Raw genomic sequence first — 27168 nt, 5'->3', positions numbered from 1 at the left:
TGGATCTGAAGCACGACCAACCATGATGAGGCTTGGAAAGAGGATCTCAAATATTCAGTCATGGCAGGTAATCCCAGTGATTTTTTATCTGATCCACAGATCAAATAAATGATAGGTAATTGTCTAGGTAGAAAACTACCACTAGGCATTTTTTGATTTACTGATTAAATATCTGTATTTAAAATGTACCTAAGAAGAGATTAAGATAACAATTATGGAAAACTGTCATTTGAATTAAGTACCGGTAAGAGGTTTTTGTTTGGTTTTTGTTTTTTTTTTTTGAAAAGTTTTAAAAATTTTTACAAACATTTCCCCTTCCCCCTCCCTGCTCCCCTTCAAACCCTCCCCTTCCCCTCCCTCTCCCCCCCCCCCGACTTCCCAGAGCAAAATACAGGGTATAACATTTGACAATCATAAGCTAACGTAAGCTAATTATCAATAGTCTCCTATCCCCCTCTTGAACTTTTAACTCCCCTTTTACTAAACTAAATTTAAGTACTTTATAAAATCTCTTTGATCATTCATAAGCTATTTGAATTTTTTTAGTCCGATATTTGCCTTGAATATAATCAATCCATCTTTTCTATTCTAACATATATTTCTCATTTGAATGGTCCTTTAGATATGCTGAAATTTTCACTGTTTCTGCTAAATTTACTACTTTTAATGTCCATTCTTGAATAGTAGGTAAATCTTCCTTCTTCCAGTACTGCGCCACCAAAAGACTTGCTGCAGTTATTAAGTTCAGAATCAGATTAGTCTCTATAGCCGTACAATCTGTAATGATACCTCACAAAAACAACTGTGGAGTAAACTTTATCCTTTTTTAAAAAATATTTTGAACAATCCACCATATTTTTATCCAAAATGCTTTAACTTTTTTACAAGTCCACCAAACATGAAAATAGGTAGCATCAACACAATCACATCTCCAACATTTGGGTTGTAAGTTTGGGTACATACATGCTAACTTTTTAGGATCCAAATGCCATCTACAAAACATTTTATAAAAATTTTCTCTCGAATTTTGAGCTTGTGTCAATTTTACATTTCTTACCCAGATCCTTTCCCATGTTTCCATCATTATTGGTTCCTCAAAATTTTGTACCCATTTTATCATACAATCTTTAACTAACTCTGTCTCTGAGTCTATTTCTATCAAAATATTATACAACCTTTTTATATGCATTCTACTCTGGTCCCTAATTTGTTCTATCAAATTTTCTTCACTTTGTATAATACCAATTTTCTGGTCTTTTTTCCATCTATTCTGCAGCTGTACATACTGAAACCAGGTTTGAATTGCCCTTTCCTCCCTTAGTACATTCAAAGGCTTTAACTGTAGTACATTTCTTTCTGTAAACAGAAGTTCTTTATAAGTAGTTACATCCTGTCTTTGTTCTATACTTATATTTTCTATCACATGTCTGGGTACTACCCACATGGGTATCTTGCCATTCAATTTATATTGGTATTTTTTCCAAACACGCAGGAGGGCATTCCTTAGTATATGACTTTTAAAAGTCCTATCCACCTTCTTCTCATAGACTAAGTAGGCATGCCAACCATACAGCAAATCATACCCTTCAATATTCAGTATTCTTTCATCTGTTAAATTAATCCAATCACTAATTGCTGACAAAACAGCTGCTTCATAGTACAATTTTAGATCGGGCAATTTCAAACCTCCTCTTTCACGTGTATCCTGCATTATTTTTAATTTAACTCTCGGTCTCTTCCCTGCCCAAACAAAATTGTTAACGCCTCTCTGCCATTCCTCCAGATTTGCATCCTTTTTAAGTATTGGTATCATTTGAAAAAGAAATAGAAACTTGGGCAGAACATTCATTTTAACTACTGCTATTCTTCCTAACAAAGACAGTTGTAATTTTTTCCATTTATCCATCTCTATCTGTATTTTATGCCATAACAATTCATAATTATACTTGAATAATTTCCCATTTGACATTGTAATAAAAATTCCTAAGTACTTAACCTTTTTCACTATCTCGCATCCTGTTACTCTTTCCATTTCTTCTTTTTGATTTGTATTTATATTCTTAACTATCATCTTTGTTTCCCCTATATTTATTTTAAACCCTGACACTTGACCATATTGCCTAATTATCTCCATCAAACCTGTAACTGAATTTACTGGTTGGGTTAAAGTTACAACCAAATCATCTGCAAATGCTCGTAGTCTATAATCATGTTGCCTGATCTTTAATACCCTGTATGTTATCCGCCTCCCGTATTTTATTCAGCAATACTTCCAAAGTTAAAATAAACAGTAGTGGAGACAAGGGACATCCCTGTCTTGTTCCTTTCTCAATTTTAAACATTTCTGTGAGACTACCATTCACTATTATTTGTGCTGTTTGTTTCTGGTATATTGCCTTAATAGATTGTATGAAATGCTCTCCCAACTGCATCTTTTGTGCTACTTTCATTAAAAACTGCCAATTCAATCGATCAAACGCTTTCTCTGCATCCAAAAACATAAGCACTGCAGGGACTTGGTTGTTCTTCCCCAAATACTCCAGTATATTAACAATTTGTCTTACATTGCTTTTCATTTGTCTCCCTTGTATAAATCCAGTTTGATCTTTGTGAATCACTTGTTGCAAACTGACATTAATCTATTTGCCAAAATTTTTGCAAAGATCTTATAATCTGTATTAAGCAATGATATGGGTCTGTAATTTTTGGGTTGACTATGATCTTGATCTTCTTTCGGGATCAGAGAAATAAAAGCTGTTCTCCAGGATGGTGGCATTTCTCCTCCCCATTGTATTTTAACAAATAACTCCTTAAGAGGTTCTACCATTTCTAATTGAAAATTTTTATAATACAGTGCTGTCAAACCATCTGTGCCAGGAGCCTTTCCACTTTTTAATTGTTTAATTGCCAAAAGTATTTCCTCAGTGGTTATTAATACATTCAGTCTTTCCCTTTGTTCATCAGTAATTGCAAGAATATTTTCCTTCTGCAAATATCTCTCTATATCATTACCTTGTATATTATCACCAGCATATAACCTCGTATAAAAGATGGTGGGTTTCCAGCCTTTAGTATGGTAGTGTAAAAACTCTTGCCTTCCAAACTGAGTTGAGACGATGTCTCTCACCCAAATAATTCACCACGAATCCGGCTGGAGCTTCCCATCTGTATTGCAACTGACGCCTTCTAAGTTCATCAATTAAAAATGCATAGTCCTTTCGAGATCTCAACATTTTGGGGGGAATTTCCTTCATTACTGAAACCTCCTGTCCTGCCACTTGAAGTTTCTTCTTATGAGAGACTTGTAAAACTCCATTTCTTGTTCTCCTTGTAACAAAGTAAATCACAATATCTCTTGGTAGTTGTCTCTGTCTGGCAATCCATGAATTAACGCAATAAATTTTGTCTATTTGCCAGTCACACTCTGCTTTAGACTCTCCAGTAAACTGAGCAAGGGCTTGTGCAAAAATCTCTCTGAGATTTTCCTGGTTATTTTCTTTCAAGCCTCTGACCCTCACTGCCCATTCCATTGCTCTGTATTGTGTCATTATGAGTTCTGCTTCCACCTTTTCCATCTTGTTTTGAGCCTCTCCCAATTTAGCTTCCACATTCAAATTAAACTGATCAATTTCATTCACCCTTTCTTCCAATGATGTAACATGACCCACCAGTCCCTTAAATGCTTCCACAATATCTTCTCTTATTGCATCATTTTGGGTTTAAATTGTTTCTTTAATTTCAAGTAATTCCTCAGACATTACTTTAATTTTTTCCTCAAAACAGAGTGTGATTTTTTCTTCCAAATCAGTAGACAAATCAGTAGACCGTTTCTTTAAAGCTCCCTGAAGAACTTCAACTGTCAGTGTTTGTGTGTCTGGTGGGGCTAACAAAGACTGCATTTTTGATGTTTGAGCTGGAGAAGTCCCCACACTTTTAGTCACAACAGTTTTTATTTGCTTCGCAGCCATCTCCAAACTGCCCTTTCCCACCAGCCACTCAGCAGAACCAATAGATCTTCTTAATCTCAGTCCTTAATAATTATTATGGCTTATTGATAAATCAATATTGTATTCTTTAATTTCCAATTCTCAAAAATACCCCAAAAAGGCTTTTAAGATGTACTGACAGTGTTAACGAGCGTTAATGAGCGTTAACAAGCACTTTCTCTTTTAACTTTCTGTTTCACGCCCTTAAGCAACTCAGCGCCATCTTTTTTAAGCTTTCTCCCATCTCAAGCTCCGAAGGAAGTGGTAGTTTATTAGCGTTAAAGTTTAGTACTTGCAGTTGTGATTCCTCCTGTCTTGCTCTGCCTGCTTTCAATCCAATCGATGTGAATTCATTTAGTTCGCAGGGGTGGTCGCGGCGCCTTGTTCTGTTAAAAAACAGACACGTCCCGGATCCGGAGCTTCTTCAGATGCTTGGGGAGCTCTCACCCTCTACGCCCCAGGATTAATCCTGGAGGTCTTGGGGAGCTCTACCCACACCTGCCTGCTCGCCTTCCCCTCTTCTCCCGAGGGGAAAGTTCCGAGCCGCTAGAACAGCTGATTTTTGCTGCTCTAGCGGCTTTACGAGATCGCGGGAGTTAGTGCTCCAAAGGAAGCTGCCGCCGACGCCTGCAGTGCACCCAGAAGCCTCGAGGTTTTTGTTGAAAAAAGATAGATGGCTGAAAAAGAGAATTAAACCAAACTGATTGTTCATAAGAGCAAAGAGCTTCCTAGAAGTTCCTGGAAGGACATCAGTGGTTGCCTGAGAGTGTGCCATTTCTTGTATTGCTTTGTTTGTTGGGTTAAGCTTCTGTCAAGCTCAGCATATGCAGAAGAACCCAATATGGTCCTAATCTGAGTGCATTTGTGGAAGATGCTTCGACAGGTCAGTTGAAGTCCTCGTCAGCATGGTAGAACCTCCTCGTTTTCTCTCAGTAGATAGCCTGAATCCAATCTGTAAAAAGACATATTAAGTATGTCAGTACTTAATATTGTAAATATTAAAGTATTTAATATTTAATACTTTATTAAATATTAAGTAATATCAGTTCATATTAAGGTTGATTATTGTGTCTTAGAATTATTTGTGAGTCCACTCCATTTTTTTAGTATGCCATTTCTTGTACTGCCTTCTTTGTTGAGTTACGGTTCTGTCAACTTCAGCATATGCAGAAGAACTCCACTTGGTCCTACTGAGTTCCTGATCTAGAATTCATCAGACTTTTCAACATCAAAGGCTAAATTTTTCCTCTCTAGACAGTGAAGTGATAAACCAGGGCAGGACAAACCTTCTACAAGAATCCCACTTGGTCAAATCTACTTCTTTGCAAGCGAGACTTTCTCTATTTCTAGAGAAAGTCTAGCTTGCATTTGTCATTTACAAAACTATGGGCCCAAATAAAACTGAAAATGTAGCTTACCAAGTATCACAAAGCAAAACTACACAATGAAATTTGGAATATGGCATTAAAATGTTTGTATGTAGCTACCATTCTTGTAAGACTAGAATTGAAGAAGCCATGATACTAATGTCCAATGATAAAGAAAATGTGTTGTCATTGAAGTTGAATATTTGATGTTACTTCTGATTACTTAGATCTCCATCAAGGGAACTCATTTATCTTCTCAGATATAGACCCCTCTCCTAGGCTGATGGCCATCACCTTATGAAGGAAACCAGGATGTCCTATGTGTGGAGTTCAACCAATCAGTCCAGATGTCTTTTTTTCCCCAGATTCTCCCCTATCTGAGGAACAGCAAGTTCAACAACAGTGCTGGAGAGGAAGTCTCCTTCTCAGAAAGTGGATTGGTGTCTACTCGTTATGATCTTCTCAACTGGCTTTTCCTCCCCAATCAATCTTTTGTCCCCATGAAAGTTGGGCAAATAGATTCCACAGCTTCCCAAGGACAAGATTTCATCATTAACTCCAATGAAATCGTCTGGGTCACAAAGGTGAGCTGGAAGAAAAAGTTGTAAATTCAGCAAAGGATTCATTCACTCCAGGAGATGCAAAACACCCTTTCACTGGGAAATCCATTAAATTCAGGAATTTGATGGAAAAACATGCTTTTGAGTTGAACACATTTGAGATTTGACTTATAATTCTTTCTTTTAGAAAAGCTGTAGCTCCATGTCACAAGCCTTCATTTACATTTTGAGGTCCCAGTTCCAATCTCCAGCATCCATTAGTGGGTCAGGATTGCATTGGCCTGACTCCCTCTCGAGTTTCTGGTAAACCATTTCTTTTGAAGATGTTCTAAAGATGGAAAGAGCAATGTACAAATGAATAAATGAAGAATAATCTATGCTGAGCCACCTGCAATATCTCTCTTCTCTTTTTTAGAAGGTGCCCTTTGCCAGGTGTGGCATGAAGAGGTGCCAGGCAGGAGAGAGGAGAAGCGTTCCAGAGGGAGAGCCAGTTTGCTGCTACCAATGTGACCCTTGTCCAGAAGGAACCATTTCTAATCAGACAGGTAGCACATTTAAATGTTGATTGATATTCCAGGATCAAGGAAACCATTCAATGGAAAAGTGTTAATTTTGGCATCAGCTTGGTAGGATTTATATGCTTCAATATATTCATATTTCTTTTCAGCAGACCCTCTCAATTCATGAATCTAAACTTAATATAAATTTAATACAGGTGGGTGTCAGGGTTCCAAGTTGTTGAGTCCTCACAATTACGACTCCACTCACACAGGCTGTGTTGTCAGCCGACACGGATTGGTTGAGATGCGAGCAACTAAATTAGTGGGAAATTCCTGCTCATGTATTGGTTAGCACCATCTGACAGTTCGCTATTTAAGCAGCTGTCAGACGGCAACAGTTGTCTTTGTTGCTGCTAGGTGGAATTGCCTTGTTCTTGTTAGCGTTATGTGTTAGCAATAAAGTTGGTTTTCTCAGGAGCCAAGCTTCCGTCTTTGTCTGCCTGCCAGATCTTACACAAGTAATACACACATATCAAACAAAATTACAAGGCAGGTAAATTCCTCAAAGAATAGCTTTATTGGATATATCGTATTGGCAAAGATCTGACGAAAACTGACTCTGACGCTTCCCACAGTTTACACCTAATTAAAAGTTTGTCACTTTCTCAAAACAATCAGTCACATGGTCCAATCAAGGTGCTGTCTGGTTGCCTGTCGACATCACTGCATCTTCTTCTGACCAGGTGTGAGAATGTCCTTGGATCCCAAGAGAAAATATTTTATTTTGGCGATCAAAATCCCAGCTATCTAAAATCCCCCCCCTGACTTTCGATTTCAGATGCAGCTCACTGTGACCCCTGCCCAGAAAACAAATATCCCAACAAGGACAAGGACCACTGCATTGCCAAGAAGATCCACTTCCTTGCCTATCAAGACACCCTAGGATACATTTTAGTTTCTCTCGCTCTTTCTCTCTCTGTGCTCACATTGGCAGTTCTGGTGATTTTCCGTAAAAATCACAACACACCAATCGTCAAGGCCAACAACAGAGATCTCACCTACATCCTCCTGGTCTCCCTCCTGCTCTGCTTCTTCTGCTCCTTCCTCTTCATTGGTCAACCTGGGAAGCTCACCTGTCTCTTCCGACAATCTGCCTTTGCCATTCTCTTTTCCCTTGCAGTGTCCTCCGTCTTGGCAAAAACTGTCATGGTGGTTCTGGCCTTCATGGCCACCAAGCCAGGAAACAGGACAAGGAAACTCTTAGGAAAACCTCTGACGAACTCCATTGTCTTAGCCTGTCCCCTGATCCAAGCACTCCTTTGTGCCATCTGGCTGGTAACCTCTCCTCCATTTCCCAACTTTGACTTCCACTCTTTAGTTGGAGAGGCCATCTTGGAATGTAATGAAGGCTCTGCTTTAATGTTTTACGCTGTCCTCTCCTACCTGGGTTTTCTGGCCCTCATCAGTTTCACAGTGGCCTTTTTGGCTAGGAAATTGCCTGACAGCTTTAATGAAGCCAAGTTCATTACTTTTAGCATGCTGGTCTTTTGCAGTGTTTGGATCACCTTCCTCCCCACCTACCTGAGCACCAAAGGGAAGTCCATGGTGGCGGTGGAGATCTTCTCCATCTTGGCCTCTGGGTCTGGTCTCTTGGCTTGCATTTTTTTCCCCAAATGCTACATTATCCTATTTAAACCCAATCTCAACTGCAGAGAGAATATAATGAGGCATAAGAATCTCTGATTATAATCTCTGATTATCAATATGAAAGATATTTATATTGATACCCAATTTACACACAGGTGTCTCCAGCTGGTTTACATTAAAAAATACAACATAAAAACCAATTAAAATGTCTCGTTCCACCTCCATTTATACAGGGATTGGGAGGTTTCATTTTGATTTTGATCATTTTTCAATTTGATCTCATTTCTTTTAAAAGTGGAAATCAGAGACGGGCTTGTCCCTTAAACAATTGGAGATCAAGTGATGTGAGTAATCTCAGAATGTCTGTTAATCCGCAACAATCACCCACTTTTTTCATTAATGCTAGTTGTCCCAAAGATCAATGATAATAAACATTGATATTGTATATCTGGATATTAGTTTCCAAAATGATAGTTTCCCATTTTATTAATTTTAATAAAAAGCATATTTAAGAATATGTTGGGTTTGTTTTACTCTGAGTGTTTTTCAGCATGTTCCTTTCCACTGATGCCTGAAGCTTTGCTGAATTTCCTACTGGATTTTTTCTTTCAATTGACTATTAGAGGGTTTTTTCTTTAATTCAAGCATTGAAATGAACCATATTGTTTTATTCTCTATTATGTTAATTGAGAAACATACTTTATTAATAAATAAGCTCATGTGAAATTGATATTGATGGATATTTTCCTGCTCTTGCTCTCTTCTTAATATTTTTTCCAGATATTACGAAGAAGGAAGGTGAGTGGGTGGATGGGTGGGTCGATGGAAGGAAGGAAGAAAGGAAGGAAGGAAGGAGGGAGGGAGGGAGGGGGGGAGGGAGGGAAAGAAGGAAGGGTGAAGTTAAATGCAATGTATTGTGAGTAGTAAGAAAGATATGGTTGTGTGATATTCTCTTGCTTATTTAATGAATTTACAGGTAAGAATACAGGAAATGCTTAACGGTTGGTTATTTGGGCATGCAAATGTCTGTTTACTCTTATATACAGTGGACAGTATGGTCTCTGAGAACTCAAATGATTTGCAATAAATGTTCATAGATTTGAGATACATCCTCACTATGGGTAAGTATTTGAAAAGTAATATACACAACACCAAGATGGTTATGATTTATGGGGAAATGGAATGAACAAGAAGCAAGAAATGGAATGAACAGCTTTAAGGAAGCCCTTGTCAGACAGCTGCACAATCTCTGTTCCCAGTGACTGCCTGGACCAATTCAGTCTTTATAACAGAAGGGAAAATGAAGGGAACAATGATAAGGTCTGCAAATAGGGGTAGAAACATAGAAATGATTCAACAGAGGGAAAAAGGCTGATGATCAAAATCAGAATAGAGGTGGAAGGGACCTTAAAGGACTTCTAGGCCAGCCCCCTCCCCCCACTCAAGCATGAGATCCTACACCATTTCAGACACATGACTGTCCAATCTCTTCTTCAAAACCTCCAGTGATGAAGCACCTACAACGTCTGAAGGCAAAATGTTCCATTGGTTAATTGTCCTCCCTGTAAGGAAGTTTCTCTTTTTTAAGTTCTATGGGAGAAGTTAGTGTCTAATTTCATCCCCTGCCATGTTGGTATTTATTAACCACTTAGTCCATCCAAGTGTTGGTATGATTGCCCAGACTTACTACGGTACAACTGATTGTCAAGGGCCACCATGCCCCATGAAGACTTATACTATCCAAACAAACTATGGAGGAGGCCAAACTCCTTGCTCAGTTTCACATAATTCAAATATCCAACTTCACCTTGACTCTCAACTGCATCTGATCTGTAGAATAACAACAAGAGTCCCAAATTCATTTTTCTTTAACTGGTGCATTGCTCAGTACATAGGAAGATTGTTTTCCTTGCAATTATCAGAACAGTAATTTCTAATGTATCCCCTATGGATTTCTACCCATGAAGATCTTGTGAGATAAAACCTGTTTTAAATTAGATACTAGTTCTCCCGGTGGGGACAGAACATGTCACCTTGTCTTGTGTTGCAAAGAGGCAACTTCAGGGTTTGGTGAGACTCAGCTAGCCTTAGTTTCCTCTTTGGTCACAGACCATACACAGGTAAGAGGAAGCACCGTTTAATATAAATTTGCCTTGGGGGCCATTCAGGTGGCACAGACTATCTCTCTTGTGCTAAAGTTCTGCCGAGATTTCAAGGGCTCCCTACAATTTAACTTCTGCAAAAAATATAACTTCTTGATTTCTGATCTAGAGGGGAAGGTGAGAAGAATGACTGGGCTGCCTCTCCTGTTGCTGCTGCTCTTCTGGCTCCTGCCTCCAACTATTGCTATGATGATGCAAACTGGGTGTGTGTTGACAGACACTTTACAGACTAAGAGAGAGTTTTACAGGCCTGGTGATGTCATTATTGGTGGGAATTTTCCGCTGGGAACTGTACTTACATTCACCTTCCAATCCTTTAAAGAAAAACCATCTATAGTTCTGGAGAATATTTTTTAAATTTCATCCAAAGGGGAAAGATGTAAATAATTATTCTGTTTGCTTTGTGTTCAGGGAGTCTCTTCAAAAGTACTTGTTCTAGTGATGTTTGCAATGTTCACATTTTTGTGCTTTTCTCAACAAAGAACTAAACTCATAAAATAGGCTAGAATTCTCCATATTCCCAGAACTCTTGAAGTTAATAAACCACCGAAAAGTGAAGAAGGACAACACCTTAGAAACTGTGCTGGCCTAGTGAAGAAGTTGGCTTACAACATTTATTCGGACATAAACTCCTGATGAAAAACTCAAAGATGTGGTCAATCCATTCACAGTGTGGAGCAGTTGTAAAAAACCCATCCATCTTAGAATCGGGATTGCCCCTAAATAGGGACCTTCAGGAAATGTACAAATGTACATTTGGAATTTTGGAATGAATTCCAATGAAATTTGGAGTTTCCTGATACAAAGGACATTGAAAAAATAAGCAGGATAAACTCCATCAACACAAGCTTTCCTTAAAATCTCCCCAATGATTTTCTCACTGTAGAATCGTACCCAAGAATTATCAGCAATTCATGGCCTTGGTGTTTGCAGTCACAGAGATCAACAAGGATCTGGATCTCCTCCCCAACATCACCCTTGGCTTCCACATCTATAGCAATTTTCAGGCTGAGATGGAGATTTCCATGATCAGCCTCTCCCTGCTCTCCACCCGAGGCCGAATGGTTCCAGGTTACAAATGTGACAGGCAGCACCCTCTCCTCTCTGTCATCGGAGATCTCAACCCCAGATCCTCAAGGCAGATGGCTTCCATCTTCAGCATCTTCAAGGTCCCACAGGTAAGGGGGCTTCATTGGATAGAGTATGGGAGTAGACAATCAACTGAAGTGCACCCAGAAGTTAAAGGTGGAAACCAAAGGGGTTTTGGGGGACATATGCTTATATTTTTTGTCTCGAGATATGTTGTTATAGAAGACAAAAGTGATAGATAATGGGGTAATTTTGCCAAGAGGAATTCCTTCCCAATCTATTCTTCATAAAAGTGTAGTGTAGTATATTCTCTGTATTAATTTGACATATGGTTGCCTTGGCTTCTCACATGTCACCACCAGACAAAATCCGTAACCTCTTCTTCCTAATATGTATCCTTCTTCCTAAAAAGACCAGAAAATTAAGCTTGCCACTCAAAGGGAGCCAATCTAACAGTTCGGGCAATAATCCACCTAATGGTGACCCTTAAAATTTACTCTATCAAGAATCCTTTATCCTTTGTCCTTTATCTCCATTGTTGTTTATTTTGACTTTGGAATTGTTGTTGAATAAAATACGCTATTCAGATAAATTAAGGGGAATTAAAATTAGGCAGGATGATTATAGATTAAGAGCATTTGCAGATGACCTGGTTGTGATGTTGACCCAACCAGTACAATCGGTCACAGGTTTGATGGAAATAATTAATCAATATGGACAAGTCTCTGGATTCAAAATAAATGCAGGGAAAACAAAGATAATAACTAAAAATATGGTTGCAAGTCAAAAAGAGGAAATGGAAAGAATAACTGGATTCGAAATAGTAAATAAGGTTAAATATTTAGGTGTTTATATTATGACATCAAATGCAAAATTATATAAGTATAATTATGAATTACTGTGGCAAAAAATACAGAAGGAGTTGGAAAATTGGAAAAAATTACATCTATCGTTATTGGGAAGGATAGCAGCAGTGAAAATGAATATTTTACCAAAGCTTCTATTTCTCTTTCAAATGATACCAATATTGAAGAAAGATGGAAATTTGAATGAATGGCAGAAGGGTATTAGCAATTTTGTGTGGGCAGGAAAGAGACCAAGGGTAAAGCAAAAAATAATACAAGATATGCGTGAAAGAGGAGGTCTCAAAATGCCCAATTTAAGATTATATTATGAGGCAGCTGCCTTATCAGCAATCAGTGATTGGATTAATTTAACAGAAGAGAGAATATTGAATATTGAGGGATATGACTTATTATATGGGTGGCATGCATATTTATTATATGACAAAAAGGTGGATAAGAATTTCAGAAGTCATATACTGAGGAATGCATTGTTACGTGTATGGAAAAAATATCAATATAAATTAAATAGTAAATTACCCATATGGGCAATACCTAGACACACGATAGAAAATATAAGTATAGAACAAAAAAAAGATGTGATTACTTATAAAGAGCTTCTTATTATGGAAAGAGATATATTGAAGTTAAAGTCTCTAGAGGTATTAAAGCAAGAAAGGGTAATACAAACTTGGTTTCAATATGGACAGTTGTACAGTAGATGAAAAGAAGATCAGAAAATTGGTATTATACAAAATGATGAAAACTTGATAAAACAAATAAGGGATCAAAGCCCAATGCATATTAAAAGGTTGTATAATGTATTGATAGAAATAGATTCAGAGATGGAATTAGTGAAGGATTGTATGATAAAATGGGCACAAAATATTGAGGAACCAATAATGATGGAAACGTGGGAAAAAATATGGGTTAGAAATGTAAAATTTACTCAAGCTCAAAATTTGAGAGAAAATTTTTACAAAATGTTTTATAGATGGCACTTAGATCCCAAAACGTTAGCCAGTATGTATCCCAGTTTACAGTCCACATGCTGGAGATGTAAATGTGATGACGCAACGTATTATCATATATGGTGGACTTGTAAAAAAATTAAGGCATTCTGGATTAAGATATGGTGGATTATGCAAAATATTCTCAAAAAGAAGATAAAATTTACGCCACAACTTTTTTAATTGGGTATAATTACAGATTGTACGGTGATAGAGACTAAATTGATATTGAATCTAATAACTGCAGCCAGATTGTTGGTGGCACAGTATTGGAAGAAGGAAGACTTACCTACTATTGAGGACTGGACATTAAAAGTAACTAATTTGGTGGAAATGGCCAAAATATCTGCATATTTGAAAGACTGTTCAAATGAAAGATACATAGCAGAATGGAGAAGATGGATCGACTACATTCAGAATAAATATGGGACTAAAAAGTTGCAAATAGCTTATGAATGAAATATTTAGATAGATTTTTTATACTTATATATTTTGGCATGTAAGGGGGAGTTAAAGTGCTGAGGGATGTTTAGAGTTTATAGTTAGGTTGTTTATGTTTGACTATGTTTGTTTAACATTTTACCCTGTATTTTGCTCTGGGAAGTCGGGGGGAGGGGAGCGGGAGGAGGGGGGAGGAAGGGGGGGAACAGGTTTGTGTAAAACTGTAAAACTCTTTAATAATAAAAAAAAAATCTCATTTTCTCCAGCTCAGTGTTGGCTTTGAGATCCCTCTGGAATACAGATCAGTTCATCCTTCCTTCTTCCGGATTAATCCCAGGGAATTTCCCCAGTACGTGGGTATAGTCCAGCTGCTCCTGCATTTCCACTGGAACTGGGTTGGGCTGGTGGCCCCTGAAGATGACAATGGAGAACGTTTCATCTCATCTCTTTTTTTTTTTTTTTTTTTTTTTTTATTGAAAAGGTTTTCAAATACAAATTTTTCCCCCTTTTTCCCCCCCCTCCCCCCCCTCCCTAACCCCCCCTCCCCACCCTTCCCCCCCTGTGACTTCTTCGTAACAAAAAAAAAACCCTAATTCATAACAGATTACTTACTCCCTCCTCAAAATACTGACCTTTACTTACTAAAAGTATTATAAATCCCCCTTTATCCATACATTTCAGAAAAGAAGAAGAGAAAAAAAAAACAAAACAAAAAAAAAACAAACACATTATACTATAACTATTATAAAATAACTCTAATTTAGCATAATAGTGTTTTATATCTATGCATTATTGCAACAATTCAAAACCACCTTCCACTTTAAAACTATACAATAAGTCCTACTTTAATAACATTTCAAAGCGGGCTCCCCATAAAATCTAATTTAACATTTATTCCACTCTATCCATTTCCTCCACTCCCCTAAATGTATCACTTAAAAATCCCTTTTCTTAAACTAATCAGTCTGTAGCTAGCTTATTCACCCACTGTCTTACAAATTTACCATACACAACAATTCTTGATATCTTTAATTCACTGCCCACACTACTTAAAAAAATATATATATATATATTCCATTATATCTAAATAAAAAAAGAAAAGACAATAACTTTGAATTTATAGTCCATATAATATCTTCTTGAAGTCTTTCCACTGGATTGTTAAAACCAACATCCATAATAGGGTGACATAGCTTGCGGATGCAACAGTTTATTCAAGATCTCCAATCATATCTGCCCCCATCAGTAGTAAACATCTTCTTATATATATAAAAGTAAAAACAACCACCCGAGTGACTTTATAATTGTATTCCATATAATAATAATTGTGGGTTTCATCAGGATTATTAATTTCCATCATCGTATTGGGTAACAACCCGATCTTCTGCATGTCCCAATGTGATTCTCTTGCCTTATAATTCAAGATAATTATAATATATTTATCAACACAAAAAGAAGTTTCAAAATAGATAATTCAAAACCATCAATTTGAGGCTCTTTCCATGTCCCAAAATTACGGCAATGCAGAGATCTGCCACTATCCTCAGGATGATATTGACCAATATGTCGCCTCCTCTATGTTTTCACATAATCATTCATATTTTAAAATCACTGGCTTCACTGTTGCTTGGGTTAGAAATTTCTATTTTTGTACAACCTATTTCTTTTTTTGTTTTCTTTTTGTGGGTTTGACCTCCATCCTAATTTTTTGTGTCTCGCATTTCTTTTTTATCCCTTGTATATCCTCTAATTGGTTTCCATGCTTGTCCTTGCCTTGATAAGTCATCACATTAAAATCAGATGGCACTTCTCTCAAATTTGTAGATAATCCAGCTGGGGTATCCGATAAATCCAAAGGCAATTTATCTGGTACAGTCTCTGTCTTTAGTTCCAGCTCCTTCTGCTTATCCTGTATTATATCTGAAGACGTTAAATTCATTTTCAACCTATTTTGATAAAATTCTTCCGCCCTTTCAACAGTATTTAACTGGTATCTTTCTCCTTGATATCTCAATATAATACCAACTGGGACGTCCCACCGGAATTGAATATTTCTCCTTTTTAACTCAGACACCAGAAAGCCAAATTTCTTCCTTTCCATTAGTATCTTAGGTGGGAGTTCCTTGTAAATCCAAATCTTTCTTCCATACAATTGCAAATTAGAATTGAAGGAATTTTGCACAATTTTATTCCTAATTTCTTTATCTGAAAAATAGATTACCACATCTCTAGGCAATTGCCTTTGCTTGGCAGTCCAAGAGTTTATTCGATAAGCTCTGTCAATCCTACAAAACACTTCCTCAGGTTGAATCTTTAAAATCCCAGCTAGAAATTCAGAAGATATTTTCCTTAAGTCATCTCTGTTATTTTCCTGCAAACCTCTAAGTCTTATTGCATATTCTGTGAAATTATATTGTATCTTTAGAACCTCTTTTTGAATCCTCTGTTCCAGATATTCTACATTACCAGACTTTTGGTCAGCATCCATTTTGAATTTTTCTTCTGAACTATAATCCTGAATATTTAACAAATCATTTTCAATTTTTTGAATTCTATTGTCCAATTTATCTTGAATTTCATCCATTTTTGACTCTAGTAAATTAATATTTGTATCCAACCGAATCATGAATTCTGGCAATTTTAAAATTTTTTGCTGCAAAAAGTCAAACTTGGATTTCACCAATTCCTTAGTTTCCTGCTTAAATTTTTCAAGTTGCTGATTCACAATCTCATCCCTTCTTTCAATCTCCTCTAAGAGAAATTCTATTATATTAAAATCAGGTTTCTGGGACTGAAGAGTTAAAACATGTTGCTTTAAATTCTTAGTGGGGGAATCCCCCCCACCTATTTGTTTGTCTGACTTCACAAGCCTCAGTGCCATGTTTCCGCCTAAGCAGGCTTTGTTAGAAGAAGAAAAAAAAAAAAAACAAGACAAAAGACTTCCAGCCAGCAACACTCAAGCCTCCAGGGAAAAAAGAGAAAAACAAAAACAGGAGCGGAGTTTTGTCTACAAATGTAGCCAGTGGTATTTATTCCGCTACATTGTAATAATAAAAAACGGAAGAACTTTCCCTCTCAAACTCTTCTCCAGCCGCGGCAGACGCCATTTTAAAAAGAAACTTTTTTCCTCTTTCTCTTCCTCTATTCTCTTAAGTAATTTTTAAAAGATAAGTAAAATACTTGCGCTTCAGTATTACAGGTCCAGCTCACATTTTCTTTGAGTAATCTGTCAAATTCGCAAGCTTGCTTTTGACGCCTGGCTCTGCATTAGCAGAGGTCTCCCAAAGCCCGGAGCAACGGCTGGGGATATGGGGCATCTCATCCGCTCCATCCCAAAAGTAAAAGAAAAACTTTTGGGACTCTGCAGAGAGTTCTACCCACCCCTGCCGGCTCTATCTCCGTTTCCTCATGGGAACGGAGTTTTTTCGAGCCGCCGTTCCGTTGTGAAGGCGGCTCTGACAGGCAGTGGAAGCTGACGATCCCAAAGGAACGTCTGGCGGCGGCCAGCAGCAAACAGGAAGTTCCGTTTCATCTCATCTCTGACGCCAATGCTCCAGGAGAAGGAGATCTGCCTGGCCTTCACTGAAAAGTTGAAATTGAATTTTGTTACTATTCCAGTGTTGAAAATACTTCAGATTTCGGAGGCTTGGTCTAAAGCTGAAGTGATTATTCTATTTGGAGACACTAATAGTATTACAAATGTACAGGCAGCAGTGTGTGTCCATGAACATTTGAGAAAGACATCATTTCGGAAAGTTTGGATCTTAACTTCCCATTGGAAACTTAGTGTGGTGAGGGATCAAGAAGTATCGATAGTAGTAAAGCCCTTCCATGGGGCTTTGCATTTTAGGCCCCACACTGGGGATGTCTCAGAATTCAGCCGTTTCCTCCTGTCTTTAGACCCCTTGAAGCCACAAGGGGACCTCTTTCTCTCGCTATGTTGGGAAATGTTGTTTGGCTGCAGGATCCACAAACTAGGCGAGATCCTTCCAAAGGGAGAGAAACAATGTACAGGAAAGGAGAATTTACAGAATCTGCCATCTTACGTGTTTGAAACAAGCATGGAAGGTGAGAGTTACAATATCTACAATGCCATTTATGCTGTGGCACACGCATTACATGCAATGCATGGATCTGGAGCACGACCAGCCATGATGAGGCTTGCAAAGAGGATCTCAAATATTCAGTCATGGCAGGTAATCCCAGTGATTTTTTATCTAGTCCACAGATCTTTAGATAGGAATCTACCTATATGCATTTCTTGCATTAAATATCTATATGCGATCTATATGCTTTATTTGTAACTTTCCTTTAAGAGCCATACATATCTTGTGGACAGTACATTGTCTGGGTTGATATACTTTTTACACAATGCTAACATAATAGTACGATTAGATATACATAACCATAGTATTCTGACTTGTCATGCACACTGTAATTCTAGCTAATTATGATACATCAGTGTTTGTAATAGTATTTTCCCAATTTGTACTTTCTACTCTCCCCCCTCATTTTTAATATAGTCCCCATTTTGAAAACTATTTTGTCTCTATCCATCATCTTTTTTTAAAAAAAAAACATCATTTAATGACCTTTTGGTAGCTTTTTCATTGATTATCTATATACATATATAATGTAACTTGATAGATAGATAGATAGATAGATAGATAGATAGATAGATAGATAGATAATAGATAGATAGATAGATAGATAGATAGATAGATAGATAAATAGATAGATAGATAGATAGATAGATAGATAGATGATAGATAGATTATATATATATTAAAAATAAACCCTGTCATTTGAATTAAATGAGAGGTTTTTGTTGAAAAGGGATAGATGGAGGAAAAAGTGAATTAAACCAAACCAATTGTTCATAAGAGCAAAGAGCTTCCTAGAAGTTCTTGGAAGGACATCAGTGGTTGCCTGAGAATCAGGTGTAACCACTTCAAGGAGAAGTGGTCATCACATTGCATGATGACAATCTGGGTGCATTTCTGCAAGATGCTTCAATAGGAATTTTTGTAGAATCTCTTCATTTTCTCTCAGTAGGTAGCCTGAATCCAATCTGTAAAAAGACCCTCAATTCATTTTACTGTTGTGTCTTAGAATTCTTTGTGAGTCCACCCCATTTTTATAGTATGTTGTTTCTTGTACTGCTTTGTTTGTTGTGTTAAGTCTCTGTCAACCTCAGCATATGAAGAAGAACTCAACATGGTCCTAATGGGTTCCTGATCTAAAATTTCAACATCCAAGGATAAATTATTCCTCTCTGGACAGTGAAGTAACAAATCCTCCATGTGGCCCTTCTTGGTCAGATCTACTTCTTCATTCTGTTCTCTTTGACTATCAGCTAGAGAAAGTCTGGCTTGCAAAGTTATGATGAAAAGTATTTACCAATAAAGGAGAATATTAGAGGTTGAAATGAAGAGTCTTGGTGCTCTAAGAGCATTATCAATGCTAGAAGGGAGTGATATCACTATCAATGTTATCCATTTTAGGCCATAAAACATCTGCAAGAAAAAAACCACACTCAAATAGCTCCAAGGACCCTGTCGATTTAATTATTTAATCATTCTTTAAATGCATTTCTCATGGACTCAAATAAAATTAAAAACGTAGCTTGCCAAGTATCACAAAACAAAACTACACAATGTAATTTAGAATATGGAATTAAAATGTTTATATGTAGCTATCATTCTTGTAAGACTGGAATTGAAGAAGCCATGATACTGATGTCCAGCAAAATGTGTCGTCATTGAAGTTGAATACTTGATGTTACTTCTGATTACTTAGATCTCCATGAAGGGAACTCATTTAGCTTCTCAGATATAGACCCATCTCCTAGGCTGATTATGACAGAAACCAGGATGTCCTATGTGTGGAGTTCAGCCAATTAGTCCAGGTGTCTTTTTTTTTTTCAGATTCTTTCCCATCTGAGGAACATCAAGTTCAACAACAGTGCTGGAGAGGAAGTCTCCTTCTCAGAAAATGGATTGGTGTCTACTCATTATGATCTTCTCAACTGGCTTTTCCTCCCCAATCAATCTTTTGTCCCCATGAAAGTTGGGCAGATAGATTCCACGGCTTCCCCGGGACAAATTTTCACCATTAACTCCGATGCAATCATCTGGGTGACAAAGGTGAGCTGGAAGGAAATGTTATAAATTCAGCAAAGGATTTATTCACTCCAGGAGTTGCATAACACCCTTTTCACTGGGAAAGTTAAATTTAGGGATTTGATGAAAAAACATGCTTTTGAGTTGAACACATTTGAGATTTGACTTCTGAAAGGTCCAGGATAGGATAGGTTAGGAAGAATTCCTATGTCAACGTCCCAGCACTGACATATTTAAGGAGAGGAGAAGCTTGAACTTTTGCCTACTAAATCCCTTTGAAGATTCTGTCTCCTCGGAGATGGGAGGGGGGAGACATTCCTGTGATCTGACGAAGAAGGGTTGAGGAAAGTGGCTTGGAAGATAGCCAATGAGAAGCAGAGAATTGGGGATCGGAAAGGGAGGGATTGGGGGGTAAAGGTCAGTACTGACCGCGAAAGAGCCAGGATCAGATCGCTATGCTCAATAAAGAGAAAATTTCCTCAAAGATCGGCAGTTTGGAAATTCATTTATTTTGAGACAGCATCAAAACCTGACATCCCGCTTGAAACCTAGAACACTATTGAAGCAAGCAAGAATGGTTTTCATGGACCATTTCCATTCAGTTGGATCCCCACAGTTCTTTCTTTTAGAAAAGCTGTAGCTCCATGTCACAAGCCTTCCTTTGCATTTCGAGGTCCCAGTTCCAATCTCCAGCATCCGTTGGTGGGCCAGGATTGCATTGGCCTGACTCCCTCTGGAGCTTATCCTGATTTCTGGTAAACCATTTTTTTTTTGAAGACGTTCTAAAGATGGAAGGAGCAATGTACAAATGAATAACTGAAGAATATTCTTTGCTGAGGCCACCTACAGAATCTCTCTTCTCTCTTTTAGAAGGTGCCCTTTGCCAGGTGTGGCATGAAAAGGTGCCAGGCAGGAGAGAAAAGAAGCATTCCAGAAGGAAAGCCGGTTTGCTGCTACCAATGTGACCCTTGTCCAGAAGAGACCATTTCTAATGAGACAGGTAGACCCGCTTCAAATGTAGCTCTTCCAGGATCAAGGAAACCAGTGGAAAATATTAATTTTGGCAGGATTTACATGATTCAGCATATTCATACTTTTCAGCAGACCCTCTCAATTCATGAATCTTAACTGTACTCCTCCACAGGCCTCTTTTCTTGCTCCTCATAAATTTAATACAGGTTGGTTACAGGGTTCCGAGTAATCCACCCATATCAAGCAAAACTCCAAGGCAGGTAGATTCCTCAAAGAGTAGCTTTATTGGATATATCATATTGGAACAGATTCTGGTGAAAACCGACACTGAAGATTCCCACAGTTTTCACCTAATTAAAAGTAAAAGTTTGTCACTTTCTCAAAACAACCAGTCACATGGTCCAATTATATTGCTATCTTGTTGCCTGGTGACATGACTCCACCTTCCTCTGAATATATTCTGTGAGAATATCCTTGGTTCCGAAGAGAAAGTATTTTGTTTTGGCTACAAAATCCCAGCTATCTAAAATCCTGCCTCCCTATTCCTCAGCTCCAGTGTGGCAACATTGAAGGTGTCAAGGTGGCTCTGGTCAGGTCAGCTTCAGGATTGACAGTTGGTTTTGGGGCACAATTCATGGGTTCCCTACTTGGCTTTCTACTCCTACTAATACATCTTATCAGGAAAACCAGACACCAATCTTTCTGGGAAAGAATGGGATGTGAGATTCTAGCTTTAATCTTAATTAACGACCTGCCTCTTCTATCAGAACACTCAAACTCCCAGGAAATTTATGGTCCTGTCTGACACAGAGCAGGTACATCTATCAATGTCTGCTAACCCTTCCCTGCAAAAAAGTTTGAATGGGTGGATTCGAAGCATAAAGGAAAGTTGTTGAGACTAATTCAACATTATCAGTATGGATGGATGATTTGCCCTTGTTGATTCACCATGAAATTCACACTGACCCTTTATTTCAGATGCAGCTTGCTGTGACCCCTGCCCAGAAAACCAATATCCCAACAACAACAAGGACCACTGCATTGCCAAGAAGATCCATTTCCTTTCCTATCAAGACACCCTGGGATACTCTTTAGCATCTCTCACTCTTTTCCTCTCTGTGACCACATCTGCAGTTCTGGTGATTTTCCATAAAAATCACAACACACCAATTGTCAAGGCCAACAACAGAAATCTCACCTACATCCTCCTGGTCTCCCTCCTGCTCTGCTTCCTCTGCTCCTTCCTCTTTATTGTTCGACCCGGGAAGCTCACCTGTCTCTTCCGACAAACTGCCTTTGCCATTCTCTTTTCCCTTGCTGTTTCCTCCATCTTGTCAAAAACTGTCATGGTGGTTCTGGCCTTCATGGCCACCAAGCCAGGGAACAAGGCAAGGAAACTCTTAGGAAAACCACTGACGAACTCCATTGTCTTAGCCTGTCCCCTGGTCCAAGTAGTTCTTTGTGCCACCTGGCTGGTAACCTCTCCTCCATTTCCCAACTTTGACTTCCATTCTTTAGTAGGAGAGGCCATCTTGGAATGTAATGAAGGCTCAGCTTTCATGTTCTACACTGTCCTCTCCTACCTGGGTGTTCTGGCCCTCATCAGTTTCATGGTGGCCTTTTTGGCTAGGAAATTGCCTGACAGCTTTAATGAAGCCAAATTCATTACTTTCAGCACGCTGGTCTTTTGCAGTGTTTGGATCACCTTCCTCCCCACCTACCTGAGCACCAAAGGGAAGTCCATGGTGGCCGTGGAGATCTTCTCCATCTTGGCCTCTGGGTCTGGTCTCTTGGGTTGTATCTTTTTCCCCAAATGCTACATTATCCTATTTAAACCCAATCTCAATTGCAGAGAGAATATAATGAGGCACAAGAATCTCTGATTATAATCTCTGATTATAAATATGAAACATATTTATATTGATACCCAATTTACACACAGGTGACACTAGCTTCATTTTGATCTTGGTTATTTTTCAATTTGATCTCATTTCTTTTAAAAGTGGAAATCAGAGGCGGGCTTGTCCCTTAAACAATTGGAAATCAAGTGATGTGAGTAATCTCAGAATGTCTGTTAATCTGCAACAATCACCCACTTTTTTTATTAATCCTAGTTGTCCCAAAGATCAACGATAATAAACATTGATATTGTATATCTGGATATTAGTTTCCAAAATGATAGTTTCCCATTTTATTAATTTTAATCAAAAGCATATTTAAGAATATGTTGGGTTTGTTTCACTCTCAGTGTTTTTAACCTTGTTCCCTTCCACTGATGCATGAGGCTTTGCTGAATTTCCTACTGGATTTTTTCTTCCAATTGACTATTAGAGGGTTTTTTCTTTAATTCTAGCATTGAAATGAACTATATTGTTTTATTCTCTATTATGTTAATTGAGAAACATACTTTATTAATAAATAATTTCATGTGAAATTCATATTGATAAATATTTTTCTGCTCTTGCTCTCTTCTTGATATTTCCCAAATATTACGAAGAAGGAAGATAGGTAGGTGGATGGGTGGATGGATGGAAGGAAGGAAGGAAGGAAGGAAGGAAAGAAGGAGGTAGGGAGGGAGGGTGGGAAGAAGGAAGGAGGAAGGAAGGAGGGAGGGAGGGAAGGAAGGAAGGAAGGGTGAAGTTAAATACAATATATTGTGAGTAGTAAGAAAGATATGGTTGTGTGATATTCTCTTGGTTATTCAATGAATTTACAGGTAAGAATACAGGACATGCTTAATGGCTGGTTATTTGGGCCTGCAAATGTCTGTTTACTCTTATATACAGTGGACACTGTGGTCTCTGAGAACTCAAATGATTTGCAATAAATGTTCATAGATTTTATATATATATCCTCACTATGGGTAAGTATTTGAAAGGTAATATACACAACACCAAGATGGTTATGATTTATGGGGAAATGGAATGAACAAGAAGCAAAAAAAAAATGGAATGAACAGCTTTAAGGAAGCCCTTGTCAGATAGCTGCACAATCTCTGTGTCCCAGAGACTTTCTGGACCAATTCAGTCTTTATAACAGATGGGAAAATGAAGGGAATAATGATAAGGTCTGCAAATAGGTGCAGAAAGATAGAAATGATTCAACAGAGGGAAAAAGGCTGATGATCAAAATCAGAATAGAGGTGGAAGGGACCTTAAAGGTCTTCTCGTCCAGCCCCCCTCCCCCACTCAAGCATGAGATCCTACAACATTTCAGACAAATGAATATCCAGTCTCTTCTTCAAAACCTCCAGTGATGAAGCACCCACAACGTCTGAAGGCAAAATGTTCCATTGGTTAATTGTCCTCACAGTGAGGAAGTTTCTCTTTTTTAAGTTCTATGGGAGAAGTTAGTGTTTAATTTCATCCCCTGCCATGTTGGTATTTATAAACCACTTACTCCATCCAAGTGTTGGTATGATTGCCCAGACTTACTAGGGCACAACTGATTGTCAAGTGCCACCATGCCCCATGAAGAGTTATACTATCCAAGCAAACTATGGAAGAGGCCAAACTCCATGCTCAGTTTCACATAATTCAAATACCCAACTTCACCTTGACTCTCAACTGCATCTGATCTGTAGAATAACAACAAGAGTCCTAAAATCATTTTTCTTTACCTGGTGTATTTCTCACTACATAGGAAAATTGTTTTTCCTTATAATTATCAGAAGAATGGTACTTTCTAATGTATCCCCTATGGATTTCTACCCATGAAGATCTTCTGACATAAAACCTGCTTTAAATTAGATACTTGGAGTTCTCCCGGTGGGGGCAGAACATGTCACCTTGCCTTCTGTTGTGAAGAGGCAACTTCAGGGTTTGGTGAGACTTGTCTCTCCTTAGTTTCCTCTTTGGTCACAGACCATACACAGGTAAGAGGAAGCACCGTTTAATATAAATTTACCTTGGGGGCCATTCAGGTGCCACAGACTGTCTCTCTTCTGCTAAAGCTCTGCTGAGATTTCAAGGGCTCCCTGCAATTCAACTTCTGCAAAAAAAAAAATATAACCTCTTGATTTCTGATCTAGAGGGGAAGGTGAGAAGAATGACTGGGCTGCCTCTCCTCCTCCTGCTGCTGCTCTTCTGGCTCCTGCCTCCAACTATTGCTAAGAAGATGCAAACTGGGTGTGTGTTGACAGACACTTTACAGACTAAGAGAGCGTTTTACAGGCCTGGTGATGTCATTATTGGTGGGAATTTTCCCCTGGGAACTTCACATATATTCAAATTCAAATCCTTTAAAGTAAAACCATCTCTATTTCTGGAGACTATTATGTAAGTTTCACCCAAAGGGGAAAGACGTAAATAATTATTTGGTTTGCTTTGTGTTCAGAGACTCTCTTCAAAAATATTTGTTCTAGTGATGTTTTCAATGCCCTAGCATAGTTCAGATCTTTGTGCTTTTTTTCAAATAAAGAACCAAACTCATAAAATATGGAGACTATGGAGAATTCTCCATCTTTCCAGAACTCTTGATCAGAAAGCTAATAACGCACCAAATAAAGTGAGGAAATTCTGCTGCCTTAGTGAAGAAGTTGACTTTCAATATTAATTTGGACAAATTTCTGATTCAAAATTCAAAGATGGTGTCAATCTGTTTACAGTGTGGACTTGTGGTAAAGAAAATCCATTTGTTTTGGAATCAGGATTGCTCCTAAATAATGGCCTTCGGTAAATGTATGCTGTAGTCTTGTGCTCAACAATGTCCCCACTTATCTGTACTTACTTCGTTTCTTTATGTTTATGTTTATACCTGTACCTGCTATGTTGTAGATGTTTGACAAAATAAATAAATAAATAAATAAATTACGAAATAGTTTCCAGACCTGAAGAAGCTGCTTCAAGAGGGAAACAAATTAATTATAGTGAAAGAGAAGCGATTGGGAAGGACTACAATCATTGAAACAAAGTGAAGAAGGGAGGGCTGATGGAGGGATATAAAATGATCTGTGATTTGGATAAAGAGGATTTTCTCCTTTCCATCAAGGCCATTAATCAAGGAACATCCTTAACAATGAAACCAACACAATGGAATTTGGAACTTCCTGCTACAAAGGACGTTGGAAAAATAAGCAGGATAAACCCCATCAATACAAGCTTTCCTTAAAATCTCCCTAATGATTTTCTCACTGTAGAATTGGACCCAAGAACTACCAGCAATTCATGGCCTTGGTTTTTGCAGTCACAGAGATCAACAAGGATCTGGTTCTCCTCCCCAACATCACCCTTGGCTTCCATATCTATAGCAATTTTCAGTCTGAGGTGGAGATTTCCATAATCAGCCTCTCCCTTCTCTCCACAAGAGGCCGACTGGTTCCAGGTTACAATTGTGACAGGCAGCATCCTCTGCTCTCTGTCATCGGAGATCTCAACCCCAGATCCTCAAGGCAGATGGCCTCCATCTTCAGCATCTTCAAGGTCCCACAGGTAAGAGGGCCTCATTGGATAGAGTATGGGGTAGACAAATAACACACAGTGTAGCTAAAGGTGGAAAAGGAGTTTGCGGGGACCTATATTTATATTTTGTGTGTTTTTATAGAAGCCAAAAGTGATAGATAATGAGCTATATTGAAATGTGGTATTTGCCAAGAGGAATTCCTTGCTAATCTATTCTTCATAAAAGTAGTGTAGTTAGTATATTCTCTGTATTAATTTGACATTCCCTTGGCTTTTGACACATCATCACCAGGCAAAATACATAACCTCTTCTTCCTAATATATAATCCTTCTCCCTAACAAAGCCAGAAAATTAAGCTTGTCACTCAAAGCGAGCCAGGTTGGGCAATAATCCACATAATGGTGACCCTTAAAATTTACTCTATCAAAAAACTCACTTTCTCCAGCTAGGTGTTGGCTTTGAGTTCATTCAGGGAGAGAGAAGAGTTTATCCTTCCTTCTTCTGGATTAATCCCAGTGAATTTGCTCAGTATGTGGGTTTAGTGCAGCTGCTCCTGTATTTCCAATGGAACTGGGTTGGGCTGGTAGCCCCTGAGAATGACAGAGGAGAACGTTTCATCTCAACTCTGACGCCAATGCTCCAGGAGAAGGAGATCTGCCTGGCCTTCACTGAAAAGTTGAAATCAAATTTTCTTTATACTCCAAAATTGAAAATACTGCCTATTTCGGAGACTTGGTCTAAAGCTGAAGTGATTGTTCTATTTGGAGACTCCAATAGCATTACAAATGTACAGGTGGCAATGGGTATCTATGAACATTTGAGAAAGACATCGTTTCTGAAAGTTTGGATCTTAACTTCCCATTGGAAACTTAGTGTGCTGAGGAATCAAGACGTATCAAAACTAGTAAAGCCCTTCCATGGGGCTTTGCATTTTAGGCCCCACACTGGGGATGTCTCAGAATTCAGTCATTTCCTCCTGTCTTTAGACCCCTTGAAGCCACAAGGAGACATCTTTCTCCCTCTATGTTGGGAAAGGTTGTTTCCCTGCAGGATCCACAATCCAGGCAGGA

The 27168-nt window shown here is 38.2% G+C and overlaps 1 protein-coding gene across 1 annotated transcript; it reads left to right on the top strand.

Moving 5' to 3' along the window:
* The first annotated feature begins 5853 nt into the window (after window positions 1-5853).
* LOC132712181 (vomeronasal type-2 receptor 26-like) lies at window positions 5854-20927 on the top strand. Its single transcript, XM_087883534.1, has 8 exons — window positions 5854-5937; window positions 6329-6458; window positions 7252-8140; window positions 8841-8858; window positions 11109-11293; window positions 17505-17672; window positions 19674-19750; window positions 20871-20927. Exons 1-8 carry the CDS (start codon window positions 5854-5856, stop codon window positions 20925-20927), a joined length of 1608 nt encoding a protein of 535 aa, XP_087739660.1.
* Window positions 20928-27168: the final 6241 nt, after the last annotated feature.

This window comes from Pantherophis guttatus, chromosome 1, assembly GCF_059756535.1.
Source record: "Pantherophis guttatus breed Tessera chromosome 1, ASM5975653v1, whole genome shotgun sequence".
Lineage (NCBI taxonomy): Eukaryota > Metazoa > Chordata > Lepidosauria > Squamata > Colubridae > Pantherophis > Pantherophis guttatus.
The sequence above is the reverse complement of the archived record's forward strand: the minus strand, read 5'-3'. Positions and strand labels throughout refer to the sequence as shown.